This window comes from Chlorocebus sabaeus, chromosome 26 (assembly GCF_047675955.1).
Source record: "Chlorocebus sabaeus isolate Y175 chromosome 26, mChlSab1.0.hap1, whole genome shotgun sequence".
Lineage (NCBI taxonomy): Eukaryota > Metazoa > Chordata > Mammalia > Primates > Cercopithecidae > Chlorocebus > Chlorocebus sabaeus.
In genome coordinates this window covers 852,337-876,077 of record NC_132929.1, presented here as the reverse complement: position 1 = coordinate 876,077, position 23,741 = coordinate 852,337, and the positions used below count along the sequence as shown (strand labels likewise).

The following is a 23,741-nucleotide window of genomic DNA, read 5'->3' as shown; positions in this document are numbered from 1 at the left end:
CACACACACCCCTAACACACACACCCTAACACACACACCCTAACACACACACCTAACACACACACCCCTAACACACACACCTAACACACACCCCTAACACACACCCCTAACACACACCCCTAACACACACACCCCTAACACACACCCCTAACACACACACCCCTAACACACACACCCCTAACACACACACCTAACACACACCCCTAACACACACCCCTAACACACACCCCTAACACACACCCCTAACACACACCCCTAACACACACACCCCTAACACACACCCCTAACACACACCCCTAACACACACACCCCTAACACACACCCCTAACACACACACCCCACACACACACCCCTAACACACACACCCCTAACACACACACCTAACACACACACCCCTAACACACACCCCTAACACACACCCCTAACACACACACCCCTAACACACACCCCTAACACACACACCCCTAACACACACACCTAACACACACACCTAACACACACCCCTAACACACACACCCCTAACACACACACCCCTAACACACACACCCCTAACACACACCCCTAACACACACACCCCTAACACACACACCCCTAACACACACACCCCTAACACACACACCTAACACACACCCCTAACACACACCCCTAACACACACACCCCTAACACACACACCCCTAACACACACCCCTAACACACACCCCTAACACACACACCCCTAACACACACCCCTAACACACACACCCCTAACACACACACCCCTAACACACACACCCCTAACACACACCCCTAACACACACACCCCTAACACACACACCCCTAACACACACCCCTAACACACACCCCTAACACACACACCCCTAACACACACACCCCTAACACACACCCCTAACACACACACCCCTAACACACACACCCCTAACACACACACCTAACACACACACCTAACACACACACCCCTAACACACACACCCCTAACACACACCCCTAACACACACACCCCTAACACACACCCCTAACACACACCCCTAACACACACCCCTAACACACACACCCCTAACACACACCCCTAACACACACCCCTAACACACACACCCCTAACACACACCCCTAACACACACCCCTAACACACACACCCCTAACACACACACCCCTAACACACACCCCTAACACACACACCCCTAACACACACCCCTAACACACACCCCTAACACACACACCCCTAACACACACACCCCTAACACACACACCCCTAACACACACCCCTAACACACACACCCCTAACACACACCCCTAACACACACACCCCTAACACACACACCCCTAACACACACACCCCTAACACACACACCCCTAACACACACCCCTAACACACACACCCCTAACACACACACCCCTAACACACACACCCCTACACACACACCCCTAACACACACCCCTAACACACACCCCTAACACACACCCCTAACACACACACCCCTAACACACACACCTAACACACACCCCTAACACACACACCCCTAACACACACACCCCTAACACACACACCCCTAACACACACCCCTAACACACACCCCTAACACACACCCCTAACACACACACACCTAACACACACACCTAACACACACACCCCTAACACACACACACCTAACACACACCCCTAACACACACCCCTAACACACACCCCTAACACACACACCCCTAACACACACCCCTAACACACACCCCTAACACACACACCCCTAACACACACACCCCTAACACACACCCCTAACACACACACCCCTAACACACACCCCTAACACACACCCCTAACACACACACCCCTAACACACACACCCCTAACACACACACCCCTAACACACACCCCTAACACACACACCCCTAACACACACCCCTAACACACACACCCCTAACACACACACCCCTAACACACACACCCCTAACACACACACCCCTAACACACACCCCTAACACACACACCCCTAACACACACACCCCTAACACACACACCCCTAACACACACACCCCTAACACACACCCCTAACACACACACCTAACACACACCCCTAACACACACACCCCTAACACACACACCTAACACACACCCCTAACACACACCCCTAACACACACACCCCTAACACACACACCCCTAACACACACCCCTAACACACACCCCTAACACACACACCCCTAACACACACACCTAACACACACACCCCTAACACACACACACCTAACACACACCCCTAACACACACCCCTAACACACACCCCTAACACACACCCCTAACACACACCCCTAACACACACCCCTAACACACACCCCTAACACACACACCCCTAACACACACCCCTAACACACACCCCTAACACACACCCCTAACACACACACCCCTAACACACACCCCTAACACACACCCCTAACACACACCCCTAACACACACACCCCTAACACACACCCCTAACACACACACCCCTAACACACACCCCTAACACACACACCCCTAACACACACACCCCTAACACACACCCCTAACACACACACCCCTAACACACACACCCCTAACACACACACCCCTAACACACACACCCCTAACACACACCCCTAACACACACACCCCTAACACACACACCCCTAACACACACACCCCTAACACACACCCCTAACACACACACCCCTAACACACACCCCTAACACACACACCCCTAACACACACCCCTAACACACACCCCTAACACACACACCCCTAACACACACCCCTAACACACACCCCTAACACACACACCCCTAACACACACCCCTAACACACACACCCCTAACACACACACCCCTAACACACACCCCTAACACACACACCCCTAACACACACCCCTAACACACACACCCCTAACACACACCCCTAACACACACCCCTAACACACACACCCCTAACACACACCCCTAACACACACACCCCTAACACACACACCCCTAACACACACCCCTAACACACACACCCCTAACACACACCCCTAACACACACACCCCTAACACACACCCCTAACACACACACCCCTAACACACACACCCCTAACACACACCCCTAACACACACACCCCTAACACACACCCCTAACACACACACCCCTAACACACACCCCTAACACACACACCCCTAACACACACACCCCTAACACACACACCCCTAACACACACCCCTAACACACACACCCCTAACACACACACCCCTAACACACACACCCCTAACACACACCCCTAACACACACCCCTAACACACACCCCTAACACACACACACACATTTTTTGGGAGCCAGAAATTTAAGGAAATCTTTGTCAGTCTACTAGTGAACTGTAGAGATAATAGGAGAAAAACTTCAATGACCACACACTTTTCAAAAACGTTTGGAAAAGTCACAAATGGATGACTCCAGCACTCAACGAGAAAGACTCAGCAACAGCTGAGGAATAGGAGAATTAGATTTCTAGCATTACCACAATATAATACTCAAAATGTCCAGCTCTCAACAAAGAAGATTACACAACATACAAACAAATAGGAAAGTGTGGTCCATTCACAGAAAAAAAAAAATGACAGAAATCATCCTGGAAGAAGTCTAGGCCTTAGAATTATTAGTCAAAGATGTTAATTCAGCTGTCTTAAAGAAGTTCAATCACTACAGGAAACCACAGACAAATAGTTAAAGGAAATCAAGAAAATGATGTACAGACAGAATTTAAATATCACTAAAGAGGTAGAAATTATAAAGAGGAATCAAATAGAAATTCTGGACCTGAAAGTATAATAACTTAAATGAAAACCTCACTACAAGACTTCAACAGCAGAATTGAGGAAGCCAAAGAAGGGATCAGTGAACTTGAAGACATGACATTTGAAATTATCAGGGCTTATCTAGAATATTTAAATTCATAAGAGACAGAAAGTAAGGTGGTGGTTGCCAAGGCCTTGAGGGAGGAAGAAACAGGGAATTATTTGTAATGGGTACAGGGCTTCAGTTTTGCAAGGAAAAGAGCTCTGGAAATGGATAGTGGTGATAGTTATACAATAATGTAAATGTACTTGATGCTACTAAACTGTACACTTAAAAATAGTTACAATGGTGAATTTTATGTTGCATGTGTTTTGCCACAATTTAAAAAGTAAATAAAATTTAAAACGTCAAAAAAGAAATTATTAGGTCTGAGGAGCAGAAAGTAAAAGAAAAAAAATAAACAGAGTCCAAAGGACCTGGGGGACACCATCAAATCTACCAATATATGCATTATAGGATTTCCAGAAAGAGAAGATGGAGAGAAAGAGACAGGAAAAATATTTAATAGGCATTCAGCTAATAAAGATGTAATCTATGAAGGAAGGAAGGACTGAATTGTAAAGGAAATAAGGACTAAATAGTCTGTATGCTATTGAAACTAAACTGGTATTATTCATGATAGGTTGTTACACATTTAGGATGTTAATTGAAATTTCCAAGGTAACCACTAAGAAAATAACTGTTAAAATATACAGAAAATTAAAACAAGGTAATCAAAATTGTACAGTACAAAAAAAATCAACTAAATACAAAAAAAGGGCAGTAATGGAGAAACCAATAAACAAAAAATCTAAGATACACAGAAAAGAAAAAAATGGCAGAGTAATTCCTTCTTTATCAGAAATTACATTAATTGTAAATGGATTAAACTCTCCTGTTCACCTGAGGTCAGGAGTTCAAGACCAGCCTGGCCAACATGGTGAAAACTCGTCTCTACTAAAAATACAAAAATTAGCCAGGTGTGGTGACGAGCACCTGTAATCCCAGCTACTCGGGAGGCTGAGGCAGGAGAATCACTGGAACCCAGGAGGCGGAGGTTGCGGTGAGCCAAGATTGTGCCACTGCACTCCAGCCTGGAAGATAGAGTGAGACTCTGCCTCCAACAAAAGAAAAAAAAAAAAAAAACAACACAGATTGGCAGAAGAAACAGGATACATCTACACACAAGTGACTGTCTTTAGATACAAGGACGCAAATAAGTTAAAAGTAAGAAAAAATATTTTACACGTAAATAGTAACCAGTAACCAAAATAGAACTGAGGTGGGTACATTATTGTCAGACAAAATAGAATGTAAACAAAAACAGGTTACAAAAGACAAATAACATGTATTTATAAATGACTCAATATAGAAGGAAGATATAACAATTATAAATATTTACACACCTAAAAACAGAACCTGGAAATATATGAAACAAAAATTGGCACAATTGAAGGAGAAATAGATATTTCTACTATAAAAAGTACAGACATAAAATATTCCTCAAGATAAGACCACAAAATAATTCTCAATAAATGTTAAAAGATTAAAATAATGCGTAGTATATTTTCTAATTACAATAGAATGAAACTCGAAATCAGTAACAGAAGGAAAAAGAGAAAATGTACAAATATTAAACAACCAATGAGTTAAAGAAGAAATTACAAGGAAAATTAGAAAACACCTAAGACAAAGAGAAATGAAAACGCAACATACTAAAACTTGTGAGATTCAACGAATGCAGTGCTAATAGGAAAATTTATAGCTGTAAATGTATAAAATGTATAAAAGAAGAAATAGCTCAAATAAATAACCTAACTTTACACCTTAAACTACAAAAAGGCAAGCAAACTAAACCTAAAGCTAGGAGAACAAGGGAAATAAGATAGATAAGAGGAAAGATAAATAAGATAAAGAATAGAAAAAATAGAGAAAGTAAACAAAACCAGAAGTTGACTCTTTGAAAGGATCGACAATATTGTCAAAGTTTTATCTAGATTGACTAAGAAAAAGAGATAAAATACAAATAACTAAAACCAAAAATTGAAGTGGAAACATTATTACCAATCTGACAGAAATAAAAAGGATTATAAGAGAATATTATAAACAATTACATGCCAACAAATTGTGTAAACTAAATGAAACAAACACGTTTCTAGAAATACACAATCTATCAAAACTGACTCATGGAAAAACAGAATATTTGATTAGATCTATAACTAGTAAGGAGATTGAATCAGTAACCAAAAAATTCCCAACAAAGAAAAGTCTAGGACCAGATGGCTTCGCTGGTGCATTCCACCAAACATTTAAAGAAAAATTAACACCCATCTTTCAAAAACTGTTTCAAAAAATGAAGAAGAGGGAACACTTCCTAACTCATTCCATCAGGCCAGCATTACCCTGATACTAAGTCAGACAAAGCCACTACAAGAAAACAAAACCACAGATCAATGTTCCTGATGAAACTGGGATGTAGTTGATACCAACATTCTTACAGGAAGAAAGGAACAGAAGGGAGCCGTTGCCTCTACAAACACGAGATCCACAGAAAGACCCCAGGGCTTGGGAAAAAAGACGGCAGATAGCAGCACTCAGGAAACCAAACTAAACTAAACTAAACTAAACTAAAAATAAAATAATAAAATAAAATAAAAAATAAAATAAAAAATAAAATAAAATAAAATAAATAAAATAAAATAAAATAAGTGGCAAAGGAAAAAAAGGTTTTCTGTGAGAAAAAGAAATGGTGATGAAAGTTATAAAGGTGCTATTTTTTAAACAGGAATTCCAGGCTGATTTAGCACTGTAATCTGTACGAATGTATAATTTTATTTAAAAGCAAACGTTGCGCAACTAAGCAGCTCAAAAGAATAATGAATAAGTAAAATCCACAGCAGGCTTGGTGGCATTAAGTGTTACGGGGAAAAAATAAAGCGAAAGGGGAGAGGGGTAGGGCGAGGTTGTCAGTTTAGCACTGGGAAGGAGCAGTTTTGCAAAACTCAGTCACAGGGGAGGGAGCAAGACCAAGCTCTGACGATCCGTGTGAAGAGAATCTCAGACACAAAGCACAGAACGAGCAAAAGCGTTTATCATCAATGTATTTCAGAGTCAGGGGAGCACATGCGCAGGTTCGTTACACGGACATCTTGTGCGATGCTGGGATTTGGACTTCAAATGTTCCTGTCACCCAAGCAGTGAGCACAGTACCTGCTCGGGAGTTTTTCAGCCCTTGTCCTCATCCCTCACTCCTCCCTTCTGAAAACCCCACTGTTTATTATTCCCTTCTTTGTGTCATATGTACCCACTATTTAGCTCCCTCTTACAAGTGAGAACGTGCAGTATTTGGTTTTCTGTTTCTGCGTTAATTCCATTAGGATCACGACCGCCAGCTCCATCCATGTTGCTGCAAGGAACATGATCTCACTGGTTTTTTTTATGGCTGTGTGGTATTCCATGTTGTTTATGTACCACATTTTCTTTATTCAATCCACCGCTGATGGGCGTCTAGGTTGACTCCACGTCTTTGCTATTGTGAGTAACATAGTGATGGACATGCAAGGGCACGTGTCTTTCTGGTAGAATGATTCCATCTCCTTTGGGTCTGTACTCAGCAGTGGGATTGCTGGGTTGAAATCCAAGGAGCCACTATGGCTGCAGCCAAGTCAGCAGAGAGAAGAGCAGTAAGAAGTGAGGTCAGGGAGGAAGCAGCAGGCAGGCCTGTGCGAGGTGCAGGCCACCGCCAAGACTTTGGGCTGTACCAAAGCGGGGAGCCTCTGTGGACCACCGGCTCTCAGGAGCAGGGCAAGAGTGGAACCAAAAGGAACAATTTGGAACAATTGGGGATGTATTTGGGAACAATACATCTGAAGCTCCTTTTCCACCGTGTGACAGCAGGAGGGCATATGGTCCTTGCCGGGGCCTCAGGGGACAGGAGTGTAGATGGCAAGAATGGATCCGATTCAAAACCTTTGAGGGGCAGCTGGCCACAGGGTGTCAGAGAAGGTGAGGTGTCAGCTGGCTCTCAGCCTCAGGGGCTTGAGCAACTGAGAGAATGGAGACACAATTTATGAGGGCAAGGAAGAATGGGGAAAGATGGAATCAGGATTTCAGTTCCGGACACGTTAAGTCTGTGACACCTGCAATGCCCCAGGAGAGAAATGGAGAGGCAGCCGGACACCCAAGGCAAGGCTCTGGGGAGAGCCCAAGAGAGAAATGGAGAGGCAGCCGGACACCCAAGGCTAGGCTCTGGGGAGGCCCCAAGAGAGAAATGGAGAGGCAGCCGGACACCCAAGGTGGGCTCTGGGGAGAGCCCAGGGGAGGTTGCTGTGGATGGCACTTGGAGTATGTGCTTGGATGAGACCCCTGCCGCCGTGAGTCTAGAGATACCGGGCTTGGAAGATGGAGAGGCTCATGGAAGGAGGTGAGGAGGAGGAGTCCCATGAGGGGAGGAGGAGTACCTGAGGGGCCAGGCGGGGAAAGATTCTGAGGGGTGGCCTACATGTCATGTTGCTGACTGGCCAGGTTCCAAGGGGATCTCTCTTGAGGGCGGGCACTGGTCCTTAGTGACCTTGGAGAGAACTATTTCCATGGATTATGGAAGAAAAGCTCAACTGTGGTAAAGTCAAGAAAAAGTGAAGAAAGGTTCCAACAAAGAGAGGGTGGCAAGACAGATTCCCTTTCCAAGTGTTTGGCTACAGGAAACAGAGGACGTAGGGGAGCGGTGGGAAGGCCTGGAGACACGGCAGCAAGCCTGCATCCTCCTGCCAATCATCAGCAGACAGTGAAGAATAAAGGATGCAGGGAAGACAGTGGTGTGTGGTCCTGGGTGAAGGTGCCGGGAGCCGGACATCCCCACACACACCCGGAAGGCAGGCAGGACGCACTGGGTGGCCACAGCGTCACGTGGGAAGTGCCCACATGGTTGCCGTATGTCCTCACAGACAGAAAGCACGGGCATCAGCCTTGAAGGAGGGGCAGTGCTGGAGGCTGGACGGGGCACAAGAGGCACGCACAGTGCACAGCACCCACACAGGGGGACACGCTGCCCGCCCAGAGCCAAAGAACTTTGAAAAAAAAAAAAAAGTAGACCTCCTCAGACTTTTTTTTTTTTTTTTTTTTTTTTTTTTTTTGAGATGGAGTCTCGCTCTGTCACCCAGGCTGGAGTGCAGGGGCCCCATCTCAGCTTGCTGCCACCTCTGCTCCCCTCCCCGCCGGGTTTAAGTGATTCTCCTGCCTCAGCCTCCTGAGTAGCTGGGATTACAGGTACGTGCCACTATGCCCAGCGAATTTTTGTGTTTTTAGTAGAGACAGGGTTTTACCATGTTAGCCAGGCTGGTACTAAACTCTTGATCTCAGGTGATCCACTGGCCTTAGCCTCCCAGGGTGCCGGGATTTCAGGCGTGAGTCACCGTGCCTGGGCTCCTCAGACATCTTAAGTTCGTATGTCAAATCTGCCATTCCAATTTACAATAATCCCCAAGGATGTTGTCTATATCAACATCCTTAAACAAAGGCATCCCATCATTCTTTTAAATGTCTACTTTTAAATTTAAATACCACAACATCATAAGTCATCTAAAAATACATCTGAAGCTCCTTTTCCGCTGTGTGACAGCTGGAAGGCACATGGTCCTCACCGCCTGACCTCTGGCCCAGGCAATGGGGTCTGACTCAGGGGTCTGGGAAGCCGGCCCAGGAGGCACTAACCATCAGCAGGAGGCTGGCAGGGCTGACCTGACAGGTCGGGAAGGACAGGCCCCCTGAGGCTGCAACTACCCGGGCAGGGGCAGAGGTGGCCCAGGCACATGGCAAGCACACAGCAGCAGCGGGAGGAGGGCAGAGCTGCCTGGGGCACAGAGGAGGGAGGCTGCAGTCGGCTCCTGGCTGTGTGGGACACAGCAGCCACTCAGCAGCAGTTCTGGGTGGATCCCCTGGTGAGGGTGCAGAGCTGCCGCGGGTAAGCACGGGGAAGGCGGTCCCCTGGTGAGGGTGCAGAGCTGCCGCGGGTAAGCACGGGGAAGGCGGTCCCCTGGTGAGGGTGCACAGGTGCCGCGGGTAAGCACGGGGAAGGCGGTCCCCTGGTGAGGGTGCACAGCTGCCGCAGGTAAGCACGGGGAAGGCCGCACCCTCACCGCGATTCTGGGAGTTGAGAGAAGGATTGCGGTGAGGCAGGGGAGAGCTATTTATAGCTGATAGGGGCACAGGTCCTGCCGACGGGCCTGGCCTAGACCAGCACTTCTTCAATGCCAATGTGTGGAGTGGGTCGCCTGGCACCTTGTCCAAATGCAGGCTCTGACTCAGGGGTCTGAGTATCTGAGACCTGCCCTGTGAGAAGTTCCTGGTGCTGCGAGATTCTGCCGGTGCCCGAGCCCCATCTGAGGGCAAAGGGCTGTGCTTTTTCAATACGATGCATTCCTTCTCCCCATTCTGGAACTGCTGCCATGGCCACGCTGGGTCCCCTGGGTCTCGCCTCCAAATCTCTCATCCTTTTTCACGACTCTGCTTCTCTACGCTTTTGTCCTGTACCTGCACAAGCGTCTTTCACGTGGCGGCAAGCACAGCAGCTCAGGCCGAACACCTTGCTCTTCTTCAATTCGTTATTCAATATTTTTTGTGGAAAACACTACAGGTTTTAGTTGCAGAAACTATTTTTTGTGCTGTGTTTAAATCTCTGAGTGTCCTCATAATTTGTCATTTGTTGTACTGTGTCGGTGGGACACAGTGAATGAGCTTCTCTCACACTACTGGTCCCCTAAATGTGCCACTTGGATTTCATGGGGTGCCATGGAGCTGGAGGCTGGCGGTGCAGTGGCTGGTCTGTGGGCCTTGGAAGGTGAGAGACCCTCACTTCTGGGCCCAGCAGGGCCTCTCTGAGGTCGCTCCCCAACCACCCAGAGGACATCCATTGTGCACCTGCCCGGGGCAGACTTGCAACCCACACAGCCCATCAGTACCAGGCTCAGCACCAAGCAAACGGGGAAAACGGCATTTCTGTGCTCCTCCATTTCTGTTTGTCTAACTCTAGTGCCTCCTTCGCTCGCACAATGGCAGAGTTGGGATTCGAGCCCAGCTCCACCTCCTGCAGAACCTGAGCTGCTGAAAGTGCCAACTGCTCATGTTATTAAACCTAATTGCAATCGCTGGGCTGGGTTTGATCCTCCACACAATTATGTTCCTGGATGTTTCAGGATAGGAGGAGTTAAAACAAAAATGAGAATAAGTTAAAAAAAAATGTTAAAGCTAAAGCTCAAGGGAAATGCTTTTGACTTTCACACCTCTGAAAGACTGCTCTCCTGCGCCAGGTGTGACAGGCCAGGATGTCTGCCCTGATACCTCCTGCAGGGCTGTGGGATGGGGCTAGACTGCAAAGAAAGCTGGGGAAAGGAGATGCCTGAGAAACTGCCTTCCACCCAGAGGCTGGGTGACAGCACAGATAATGATGAGTGCCAACAAGTCAGTTAAAGGAAACCCACAGATTTATGTGCATAAATTGCCAGCCTTTGAATTCAACATTCAGGACAAGAGTAATAATAACCTTTTAACTTAAAAGTTGCCTGAGGATTTTTCCTTTTCAAGCAAATGAGGTTGAAAAGTTAAGGTTTAAATGGAGAATTCTCAGGCATTATGCTGTTTCTCAGCAGTTGCAACTCGGTCTTTAGGACCATGCGATGGAGTCCTAAGAACGCCGCCCACAGAGGCCACCTGCCCACCAAGAGGGCAAGAGGAAGGAAGAAGAGGCGGTGGGTGTGAAAGGGATTTCCCTGTATGGAAATATTGGTTAAACATCTCCACGCCAAGAAAAGAAATAGGGAGAGAAATATCCTGAACGAACGAACAGAGTTCACCTGTCGCTCTCAGCCCATAGCTGACGACGCAAATGCAGCAGAAACAACCCCACGCTGAAGACTCGCTCGGGGAGATGACGCCGTCGGAGACGAGACGGGTTCTGTGTTGTCTTTTGAGACTCACGTCCCTGGAATACCAGGCGAAGGCTGCCGAAACGCCCCACGCAGCCCAGGCTCCTGCCAGCTCTCTCCGCCGAGGCAGCGGCCTGCATTTATGTCACTGGAGGTGGCGACTGCACCTGCCCACTCTCTGACCCTTTTCAAGGTTCCATTCATGTTAAAATCCCCAGTGAAGAGTGTCCTGTTGACCTGGCCAGTGACACCAGCCAGAGGTGTGTTCTTGCCTCTGACAGAGGCTGGCGAGGAGGCAGGGAAGGCAGGCAGCTCTGCTGGCCAGGTGGCGGGAGCCCAAGCACCGCACACTGTGTTCACGCTGTGTCTGCGGCCGCGGGCAGGCACACCCGTCTCTCCTGATGCATTTCCATGAATGTTCTTTGGTCTCCTTGTCCATTCCCCACCTGAACACGGAGCAGCCCTCCCGAGTGGGTGCAGAGAGGACCAGGTACTCTAAGGGTGTTTGGTTACAGCCAACCCTGGGGACGATCCAAGAAGCCTCGCCGACTATAGCAGAAGCTCAGATGTCTGAACTCTGTAGATCTACATGAGCCAGGCCAGGGCACAGAGGTTTCAGGATGGCGAGGAGACGGCACTGCCTTCTCTCTACCTCAGCAGCAGGTGCAGAGGGACGCACGACTGCAAAGATCTCAGGCCTGAACTAGACCCGCGTTGCCACCCACATACTCTCCTGGCCACTCCCTGGGTTCAGAGGGCTCCACAGTTGTGCAGTGGAAAGGCCCTCCCAGTCAAAGGGGCCTCTCTGAGGGCAGGAAACCCAGATCACCTCCCAAAGAGCCATTCCTATCACTGCATCTGTCAGAAGCCAGAACCAGTGGGAGGAAACTGTAGACATGAGGATTTACTATGAATGAGTTGCCTTACATGACTGGGGGCCTGAGTAGGACACCCTACATCCATCCAGAGGGCAGGCCATTGTACCCAGAGGCTGCACAGTGAAGGCAGATCCAGAGAAAGGACCAGCTGCCACCCAGGGAACATAGAGGGCTGTGGGGTGGTGAGGCTGGCTCCCAGGACAGGGAAGGAGGGAGTTGAGAAGGAAGCTGCTACCAGTGGCAAAGAACAGCACTGTCGAAGGCCCAAGAGCCCCAGCATCGTGCTGGAGAGGGGGCACCACATCACTGAAGATGAGGGTGCATCTCGAGTGGCAGGTGGTCTGGCAGGAGGGAGGTGCACAGGTGGGGTCTGCGACTCTGAGACATGCAGCAAGCACGGGGTCCTGTGCTCGGGCCGCACCTCACTGGCTGGGACAGTGCAGACTCTCTGCAAACTGTGTTTCCCTGGAGAACAGGATGAACGCACAAGCCGCAGCTGAGGACCGGTAAGGGCAGCCCTGCCAGAACGCGTCCGCCTGCCTGGGGTGCCGGGAGAGGTGGAGCCAGCTGGGCCACAGCTGGGACATTTGACCACAGCCGCAAGACTTCCCCAATGTGGAATTTCACCAAAAAATAACAACAGCCACCGAGTTCGTTCAGGATTACCACACCCAGACCTTGGAAGGAGAACAACAGTCAGGCAACTAGAGGGTCAACCGAGGCAGAAACTAAATTCCAGGCTGCAAGCGAGGGAGGCAGGTTCCCAGGTCCGCCTAAGGTCAGTGCTGCATGAGCCCCGCCTGCCCTTTTCCCCACACAGCCAGGCCGGCTGCTCCAGTCCGGGGGTGCCATTGTCCAGAACACGATACAGGGTGGTGGGATGTCTTGGGATCCCACAGGCTGTTCCCTGCGGAGAGCGGGGAGGCCCTCAGAGTCAGAAGAACAGAGGGCTCTCCCCTGTCCTGTATCCTGCCATGAGGAGTGCTCACCACGCTTCTGGCCTGTTCCCTGCACACCTGGGACGACCTCAAGTGTTTGTGAGAGGACCCCAGCGACTTGTGTGCAAGCCCCTAGGCCTACCTTTACTTTGCCACACCTGGGTTCCCAGTTCCTGCCCTGAACCAAGCAATCAGTGCCGGCAGAAGTCACACCAGAAACAGGCTCATCTGTCCAACTAAAGGTCTACGACGTGCACTTCCAGGCCTGGCTGGGGCCCAAGACCACACAGAGAACGAGAGATCTTGCCCAGGCCAAGCACTAGGAGACACACGGGCTGGTTAGAATAGCTTCTGCATCTGCAGCAAATGAAGATGGAAGTCTCTGTCTTTTGATGTCTCACAATTTTCGAAGGAAGAAAGGAAGGAAGGGAGGGAGGGAGGGAGGGAAGGAAGGAAGGAAGGAAGGAAGGAAGGAAGGAAGGAAGGAAGGAAGGAAAAGAAAAAGAAAGAGAAAGAAAAGAGAAAAGAAAAGAAGGAAGGAAGGAGAGAGAAAGAAAGAAAAAAAGAAAGAGAGAAAGAAAGAAAATAAAAAAGAAGGAAGGCAGGAAGGCAGGAAGGCAGGAAGGAAGGAAGGCAGACAGACAGACAAGACAAGACAGCGTTTTCTGGGAGGGGTGGCAGCTCTCAGTGGCGTTGACCCCAAGACCACCAGTCACCCCAGGACATGCCGTCCACAGCAGCTGCAGAGCCTCGGCTCCCCGCCTGCAGTCTGGGCTCTCGGCACTCTCTGCCCAGCTGCCCCGGGCTCTGCTCACTTTTGTCCTCTACACCTGTGAGTGCAGCAAAGGGGCAGGCTTCATCCTCTGCTGCCTTAGGGCAGGAGGGTGAGCCCCAGGCTATGTCCAGGCTGAAGCTGAGCCCTCAACATGGAGACACGCAACTCACCATGGTAGCGGTGAATGGGATGTTGTCAATCAGGGACGACGCCAGGGCTGAGACCCACACCACCAGGACGATGGCGGCCGTGAGGCGCTGCTCCTCTGGGACCATCTGGAAGGAGGACAATAGCAGCTGCAGTGTTCCATCACATGCACTTAGGGTCAGATCTCACCAGCCGGGAGACTCAGAGGGGCCCGAGGGTGTTAGTCCTTCCTCTTAACCATCACGAGACCAAGGCAGACACAGGTGTGCAAGCCAGGGCCCCACCCACACCAGGAGCCTCCGCTGGGTTTCTACCAGCAACGCCCAGCCATGCCTAGGCCTGCTAGCCCCTGGATGGGGAGGCAGAGTGACCCTGCCCCTCGTCCACGTGTGGTGGCTGCGCACACTGGTCACACTGACCCGATGGCCTGGCAGACCACTGAGGCTGGAGTGCCTGCAGCACTCATTTACTGAGGCTGGCGTCGATCCCACTCCTTCTCAGGCAGGTTTTAAATAAAGTTAAAGGCAAAATAGCAAGCATCTGTAATTATATATTCTTTGGAAAAAGTCTCCCTTCATCTCTGGGCTGCACAGGATAGAACAGGTTCCCTGCTGTGCCTTTTTACATAATTAATGTGACCTGTTCTTACCAGAATTTTTTTTTTCCCACAAAATCAAAGAACAGTGGCTGGAGTACCTTCTATTATAGCATTTATTTTACCTTTATTAGCAAAGCAGTTTGTTCTCCAACATATTCTATTAAGTGGAGATGTGCCAACGCCTAGAAGAAAGGATGTGTGATGAGAATCAGTATAAAACAGAAAATATATGCAAGATTTAAAAAAAAGTCTTGAAAAGACGTGAACATAAGGTAGGCCCAGACTCCTGCTTCTTATAAAAGATCAGACTCAAATACACAGTCTATAAATAATTTACTATCATATATGCACAATGAAGATTCACGGAGGAAAAGTCCAACAACAATGGCAGAAATCCCTCATTGATTTGAGTTAACGTCCATGTTAAATTTAAATCCGAATGGAAGACTCTCTTTAAGACCTGTGTAAAGATACTGTTCAATCGCACATCATGACATACCATTCCATACAGGTCTTTCAAGTAAGTGGCATTTCCAATTTCTTTTTAAAGTTAAACATCACAGAGTTTTAAAAGAATTTTTTTAATGCAGTTTTTATAATCTTCAAAGAAAAGAAGGAAAAGTCTATTTAACTGGCACATGTAACTATTTCCACAGTACTAGGCAGATTCAGAAACCTGGACCCAGGGAAAGGCCGGAAAGAGCAGAAGAGAGAAGATGAGGCGCAGGAGCCTTCTGCCCAGGCTGCCAAGGTCCCACGCAGGGACGCCCAGAGGCTGGCGACCGAGCCACCGTGGGAGGTCACCGGAAGGCAACAGGTACCGGTGGCTCAGCTGCCCAGCACCTCTGTGGGTGTGGCCTTTTCACTGTGATTCGATCATGCTGAAAGACTGCAAATATTGGAAACAGCAGCTTGTCTGTGCTTTTTTTTATTTTTTTGTTTTTGTTTTTGAGACAGTTTTGCTCTATTGCTCAGATATAGGCCTAAACCAGATTAAAATGTTCTGTCCCCCACCTCCATTATTTTCTGAAAGAGATTTATAGGGTTGGTATTATTTCTTACTCAATGTTCGAGAAGATTAAACAGGGAAGCCATTTGTGTTTGGACTTTTCCTTGTGTAAATAATTTTAATTACTAATTCAGCTGCTTTATTGATATAATTCTATTCAGATTTTCTATTAAAACGTGAGTCCATTTTGGTAAGTTGTAGTTTTTAAGGAACTATTCCATTTCATGTAAGTTGTTGAATTTGTTGGTATAAATTTGTTAACAGATTATCTTATTGTTTTTTAATCCCTGTAGGGTTTGTGTTGGTCACCTCTCATTTCTTGACGATACTGGTGATGTGTGTTCAATTGTTTCTTTTCAAAGAACCAGCTTTTTAGCTTAGTGGGTTTTTTTTTTCCTGCATTGTCTGTTTCCTACTTTGTTGATTCTGATCTTATCGTTATTAGTTTCTTCTTCCTATGTATTTTAGTTTTACTTTCCATTCCAGCTTCTTAAAGTAGAACATTAGATAGCTGATTTTAGATCTTTCTTATTTTCTGTTGTATTTCATCTACAAGTTTCCCTTTAGGCTAACTTTAGCTGCACTCAAAAATTTTTTATATATTTTCAACAACATTTTACTTTGTAATACTATCTTATTCCCTTGTGATTTCATTTTTGACTCATGACTTAACTAGAAGTGTATTGTTGACTTGCCAGACATTGAGGTTTTCCCAGGCTGCTACTGATTTCTAACTTAAATTTGTTGTGGTCAGAGTACGTAATCCTTACGATGTAATATTATAATACTGGTGGATGGACCGTGTATACATGAAAAGACTGAATTCTGTGGTTGTTGCATATAGTGTTCTACAAATGTCAGCTGAATCAAGGTGGTTGATAATGTTATTCATAGCTTCTGTGGCTTTCCTGATTTTTTTTTTTTTTTTTTTTGTCTAGGTGTTCTATCAATGTCTGAACAGTGATAAAATCTTCTTCTATGATTCTGGAATTGTCTATTTTGTTTTACTTTAGTGAATCAATTGCATCTTGAGTATTTACCAAGGACATTCATAATTGTTATATCTTCCTTATAATCTGTCTCATTTATTATTAAATGTCCCTCATTATGTCCAATTATATTATGTGTATTGAAGTTTACTCTATGCCACTTTGGCCTTTTATGCTTATTATTTGCATGCTAGGTATTTTTCCATTCATTTACTTTCAACATATCTCTATACTTAATTGAAAAGTATGTCTTATATCATTGCTCAGCCTTTCAGCTAAGATCAAGGGTAAAGTATGTCTCTTATGAGCAGCATATATTACAGCCTTACTTCCTTATCTGCTTTCTCAATATTTTCCTCTTACTGGGAATGTTTGCAGTTAACATAATTATTGATATAGTTGTATTCAGGTCAAAAAAATTATCATTTATTTTCTGTTTGTCTCTTCTTTTTTTATTCATTTCTCTGCCCATTTTCTTGCTTTCTTTTGGGTTACTTGAATACTATTTTATTTTCATCAGTTGGCTTTTAATAATAATTAATAATATTAAGTATTAAATGTTATTTTTCTTAATAATTTTTATTTTTAGTACTTACTCCATGAATTAAAATATAGATATGTAACTTCTTTACTGCCTAAAGTTTTACTGCATCAAGTAAAATGTACAAGCTTTAAAATGATATAAGTCACTTTACTTCTCCCATTTCCTCTTATAGTATAGTTTACATCTTGTGGTATATATTGTATATATTACACCTTACGGTATATGTTACATCTATATACTTAAAACTCCCACCAGACAATATTATAATTTATACTTTCAACCATCAAACCTATTTTGAAGAACTTAAGAGGGAAAAAAGTTATCTTTTACACTTACCTACTTTTACCATTTCTGCTGTTCTTCATCCCTAAAGATCTAATTTCTCTGTAGTATCATTTTGCTGCATCTTGGAGAAATTCCATTAACATGTCTTATAGAGCAGGTCTGCTGGAAATGAATTGCAGTCATTTTCTTCATCTGAGAATGTCTCTCTTTTTTTCCTTTATTCCTGAATATTATGCTAGATACAGAATTCTGGCTTGAAAGTTCTTTTCTTTCAGCACTTAAAGAAGGTGCTCCACTATCTACTTGCCTCCAGGATTTCTGATGAGAAATTTGCAGTCATTCAAATCTTAGTCCCTTGTATGCAATGTATCACTCTTCTCTCACTGTTTTCAAGAATTTTTTCTTATTTTTAGTTTTCAGCACTATGATTATGATGTGTCCAGGCATGTTTTCCTTTATTTCATCCTGTGTTTTCACTGAATTTCATGAAATTGTAAATGTGTCTTTGCAAGATTGATAATTCTGTCATTACCTCTTCAAATATCTTTTTCTCTTAATCTCTTGCTCCTCTTCTCTGAAGCTCCAATTGTTTTTAATATTTGGAAATATTTATTATTTTTTAAATTTGAGTTCCGGGACACATGTGCAGGAAGTACAGGTTTATTACATAGGTAAACGTCTGCCATGGTAGTTTGCTGCACCTATCAACCCATCACCTAGGTATTAAGCCCCACATGAATTAGTTATGTATCCTGATGTTCCCCCTCCCGCTTTTCCCCCTTGACAGGATCCAGTGTGGGTTGTTCCCCTCCCTCTATCCATTGTTCTCATTGTTCAGCTCCCACTTATAAAATGAGAACACGCAGAGTGTGGTTTTCTGTTCCTGTGCGAACTTGCTGAAGATGACAGCTTCCACCTCCATCATGTCCTTTCAAAGGACATGACCTTGCTTCTTTTCATGGCTGAAGATGACAGCTTCCACCTCCATCATGTCCTTTCAAAGGACATGACCTTGCTTCTTTTCATGGCTGCAGAGTATTCCATGGTGTATATGCACCACATTGTCTTTATCCAGGCTATCACTGTAGGGCATTTGGGTTGATTCCATGTCTTTGCTATTGTGAATAGTGCTGCAATGAACATATGCATGCATGTATCTTTAGAGAAGAATGATTTATATTCCTTTGGGTATACCCAGCAATGGGATTGCTGTGTTAAATTGTATTTTGGGCCCTAGGTCTCTGAGGAATCACCACACTGTCTTCCACAATTGTTGAACTACTTTACATTTACACCAACAGTGTAAAAGCGTTTCTGTTTCTCCACAGTGTCTGTTGTTTCTTGACTTTTTAATAATTGCCATTCTGACTGATGTGAGATCTCATTGTGGTTTTGCTTTGCATTTCTCTAAATGATTAGTGATGTTGAGTTTTTTTCTTAAGTTTGTTGGTTGCATGAATGTCTTCTTTTGAGAAGTGTCTGTTCATGTCCTTTGCCCACTTTTTAATGTGGTTGTTGGTTTTTTTTATTGTAAATTTGTTTAAGTTCCTTATAGATTCTGGATATTAGACCTTTGTCAGATGGATAGAGTACAAAAATTTTCTCCCATTCTGTAGGTTGTCCATTCATTCTGATGATAGTTTCTTTTGCTGTGCAGAAGCTCTTTAGTTTAATTAGATCCCATTTGCCAACTTTTGCTTTTGTTGCAATTGCTTTTGACATTTTTGTCATGAAATCTATGTTTGTGTCTATGTCCTGAATGGTATTGCCTAGATTTTCTTCTAGGGTTTTTATAATTCTGGGTTTTATATTTAAGTCTTTAATCCATCTTGAGTTAATTTTTGTATAAGGTGTAAGGAAGAGGTCCAGTTTCAATTTTCTGCATGTGGTTGGCCAATTTTCCCAGCACCATTTATTAAATAGGGAATCCTATCCCCATTGCTTGTTTTTGTCAGGTTTGCTGAAGATCAGATGGTTGTAGATGTGCAGTCTTATTTCTGAGATCTTTATTCTGTTCCATTGGTCTGTGTGTCTGTTTTTGTGCCAGTACCATGCTGTTTTGGTTACTGTAGCCTGGTGGTATAGTTTGAAATTGGGCAGTATGATGCCTCCAGCTTTGTTCTTTTTGCTTAGGATTATCTTGGCTATACGGGCTCATTTTTGGTACCATATTAATTTTAAAGTAGTTTTTTCCAATTCTGTGAAGAATGTCAATGGTAATTTAATGGGAATAGCATTGAATCTATAAATTACTTTGGGCAGTATAGCCATTTTCACAATATTGATTCTTCTTCGTATCCATGAGCATGGTATGTTTTTCCATTTCTTTGTGTCCTCTCTGTTTTCCTTGAGCAGTGATTTGTAGTTCTCCTTAAAGAAGTCCTTCACTTCCCTTGTTAGCTGTATTCCTAGGTATTTTATTCTCTTTGTAGCAATTATGAATGGGAGTTCATTCATGATTTCACTCTCTGCTTGTGTATTGTTGGTGTATAGGAATACCTGCGATTTTTGCACATTGTTTTTGTATCCTGAGACTTTGCTGAAGTTGTTTATCAGCTTAAGAAGCTTTTGGACTGACAGGATGGGGTTTTCTAGATATAGGATCATGTCATCTGCAAAGAGAGACAGTTTGACTTCCTCTCTTCCTATTTGAATACCCTTTATTTCTTTCTCTTGCCTGATTGCCTTGGCCAGAACTTCCAATACTATGTTGAAAAGGAGTGGTGAGAGAGGGCATCCTTGTCATATGTTGGTTTTCAACGGGAATGCTTCCAGCTTTTGCCCCTTCAGTATCATACTGGCTGTGGGTTTGTCATAAATGATTCTTATTATTTTATGATAAGAATCACATCTAGTTTATTCAATACCTAGTTTTTTGAGAGCTTTTAACATGAAAGGATGTTGAACTTTATCAAAGGCCTTTTTTGTGTCTATTGAGATAATCATGTGGTTTTTATCTTTAGTTCTATTTATGTGATGGATTACGTTTATTGATTTGCGTATGTTGAACCAGCCTTTCACCCCAAGGATGAAGCTGACTTGATCATGGTGGAAAAGCTTTTTGATGTGCTGCAGGATTCAATTTGCCTGTATTTTATTGAGGATTTTTGCATCGATGTTCATCAGGGATATTGGCCTGAAGTTTTCTTTTTTTGTTGTATCTCTGCCAGGTTTTGGTATCCAGATGATGCTGGCCTCATAAAATTAGTTAGGGAGAAATCCCTCCTTTTCAATTGCTTGGAATTGTTTCAGAAGAAATGGTACCAGCTAAATCAGCTGTAAATCCTCTGATCCTGGGCTTTTTATTATGGGTAGGCTGTTAAATATTCATTACTGCCTCAATTTCAGAACTTGCTATTGGTCTATTCAGGGATTCAACTTCTTCTGGGTTCAGTCCTGGGAGGGTGTATGTGTACAGGAATTTATTTCTTCTAGATTTTCTAGTTTATTTGCATAGAGATGTTTATAGTATTCTCTGATGGTTGTTTGTATTTCTGTGGGGTCAGTGGTGATATCCCCTTTATCATTTTTTATTATGCCTATTTGATTCTTCTCTCTTTTCTTCTTTACTAGTCTAGCTAGCGGTCTACCTATCCTATTGATTTTTTCAAAAAACCAACTCCTAGATTCACTGATTATTTGAAGGGTTTTTCGTGTCTCTAGCTCCTTCAGCTTCACTCTGATCTTGGTTATTTATTGTCTTCTGCTAGCTTTGGGGTTTGTCTGCTCTTGGTTCTCCAGTTCTTTTAGTTGTGATCTTAGGGTGTTGATTTGACATCTTTCTAGCTTTCTGATCTGGGCATTTAGTGCCGTAAATTTCCCTCTTACTACTGCTTTAGTTGCATCCCAGAGGTTTTCTTTGTTCTCTTTGGTTTCAAAGAACTTCTTGATTTCTGCCTTCATTTTATTATCTACCCAGGAGTCATTCAGGAGAAGGTTGTTCAGTTTCCATGTACTTGTGCGGTTTTGAGCGAGTTTCTTATTCTTCAGTGAAACTCCAATTTTTGGTCTTGTTCCACAGCTTTATGAACTCTAGCAATGTAAAAAAAATTTTGTCTAAGTTCTTTAGATTGGATAATTTACATGATCTATTTCAGTTCACTGACTCTTCCCTCTGTCATAGTCATTCCACTACTGAACTCATCGAGCAACTCTTTTTTATTTAAGGTGTTGTAGTTTTAATTTCTAACCTTTGTATTAGATTTTCTGGTATAATTCCTGTTCTCCCCTTAGAACTCTCATCCTTTCATTCATTTCAAGTGCATTTTCTTTACCTCATTGATCATAGTTATGAAAGCTACTTTAAATTCTTTGGTCATTGCAATATCTGGGTCCTCTCAGGTTTGGTATCTGATGACTGTCATTTTCCCTTGGAAATTTATAACATATTTTCTTATTCATTGTACATTGAGTCCTTTGGTACTGTCTCCTGGATACTGTCAATGTTAAAATACATAAACTCTGGATTCTGTTTTAATCTTCTGGAGATTATTAATTTTTTTTACTTATAAGCTAATTAGCTTCCGACCACAATTTCTGTCGCACTTTCTAAGGGAAGTGGTTCAAATTCAAATTTCCTGTGATCATTTGGGCCTGTTTCACACGTGTATCATCCAATAGTCAGCCACATGCTTGTGCAGATGGTTCAAATCTCAGTTGAGTTCTCTAAGCCTTGCCATCTTGCTTCATACCTGCCTAGCATACACACCATTCAAGAGTTAGTCAGAGACCTGTATGGATGGTTCTCACCTCAGTGAGTCATCAGTCAGTCCTCTGGGCCTTTGCTGCGCTGGTTTGAGTCTATCCCCAGATGGCGTTGTTCTGAAAGTAGGCTGAGGCTAGTGCAAGTTCAGGAACAGAACTGGGGGGCTTCTCTGGCTCTCTCTTCTGGGATTCCCCCACACTCCCTGGCCTGCAGGTGCTACTCTCTCTGACTCCTCTGGGCCAAAAGATAGGGTTGCTACTGGAGTACTGTCTGTCTATGCCACCATGCCAGTACATGATGAAAGCTGGCTCTAGGGAGAAATCCAGGAGAGAAGAAAACAGGAAAACCACCCTGAGAGGGTCCCTTCTGCAGGCTTTGACATTCTCCACAATCTACCTGTTTATAGTTTTCAGAGTCCATATGTAGTTGATTTTTGTCCAGTTTTCAATGTAATCAGAGGGAGGTGTGAACTTCAGAGGTTTACACGCCCTTAGCAGATTGGAATTCAACATTCTCTCTCATTATGACACCGGGTTAAAATACTCTTTTTCTGCCAATATCTAAATTTTAAAATAAAATAAGTCGGCTACTTTTCCTGTGTCCAATCCTCCCCAGCTGACCACCTAGGGTCCTGGGACCTCACACCCCCTGCAGAGCCCTCATCAGGGCAAGGGAGATCAGCGAGCATCACACAACTCTGGATAAAGAGGAAAGGGCACAGGTCTGCCTGCCTCCAGCCAGCATTTGAGAACCTGAACAGTCTCCATGACCATCAGGTGTACCACAGCAGAGGTACGAGCAGGCTGATATCTCGGAAGTCGGGCAGACAGTCCCTGGGATCGCTGGGCTTCCTTTTATCAGATGCCCTGCAGCCTGCCCTTCTGTGCTGATGGTTCCGCTCATGATGTCCTGTCTCATTTTAAAACCACCTCCATCAAAATCTGACCAGAGAAATAAGAAACACCTGATTTTTTTGAATCTCTAAAACATACTGAAAGTTCTTACATGTTTAACAGCTGACATATTTAGCAATTTTCACAAACATTTCAAATATAATTGAATATTTTAAATGAACTTGACTTACAATATTATCTTTGGAGAATGTCAGAGCAAGGTTAGAAAGACTATCAAAATTAGTAAAAAG

The 23,741-nt window shown here is 44.6% G+C and overlaps 1 protein-coding gene across 1 annotated transcript in view; it reads right to left on the bottom strand.

The window, feature by feature from the left end:
* OCA2 (OCA2 melanosomal transmembrane protein) overlaps positions 1-23,741 on the bottom strand; it is a 320,006-nt gene that overhangs the window by 100,666 nt on the left and 195,599 nt on the right. The window contains exons 19-20 of the mRNA XM_073011978.1: positions 15,188-15,247; positions 14,491-14,595 (exon numbers count right to left, since the gene is read on the bottom strand). Coding sequence (XP_072868079.1) covers positions 14,491-14,595; positions 15,188-15,247 — 165 coding nt within the window. The remainder of the gene's footprint in view (positions 1-14,490; positions 14,596-15,187; positions 15,248-23,741) is intronic.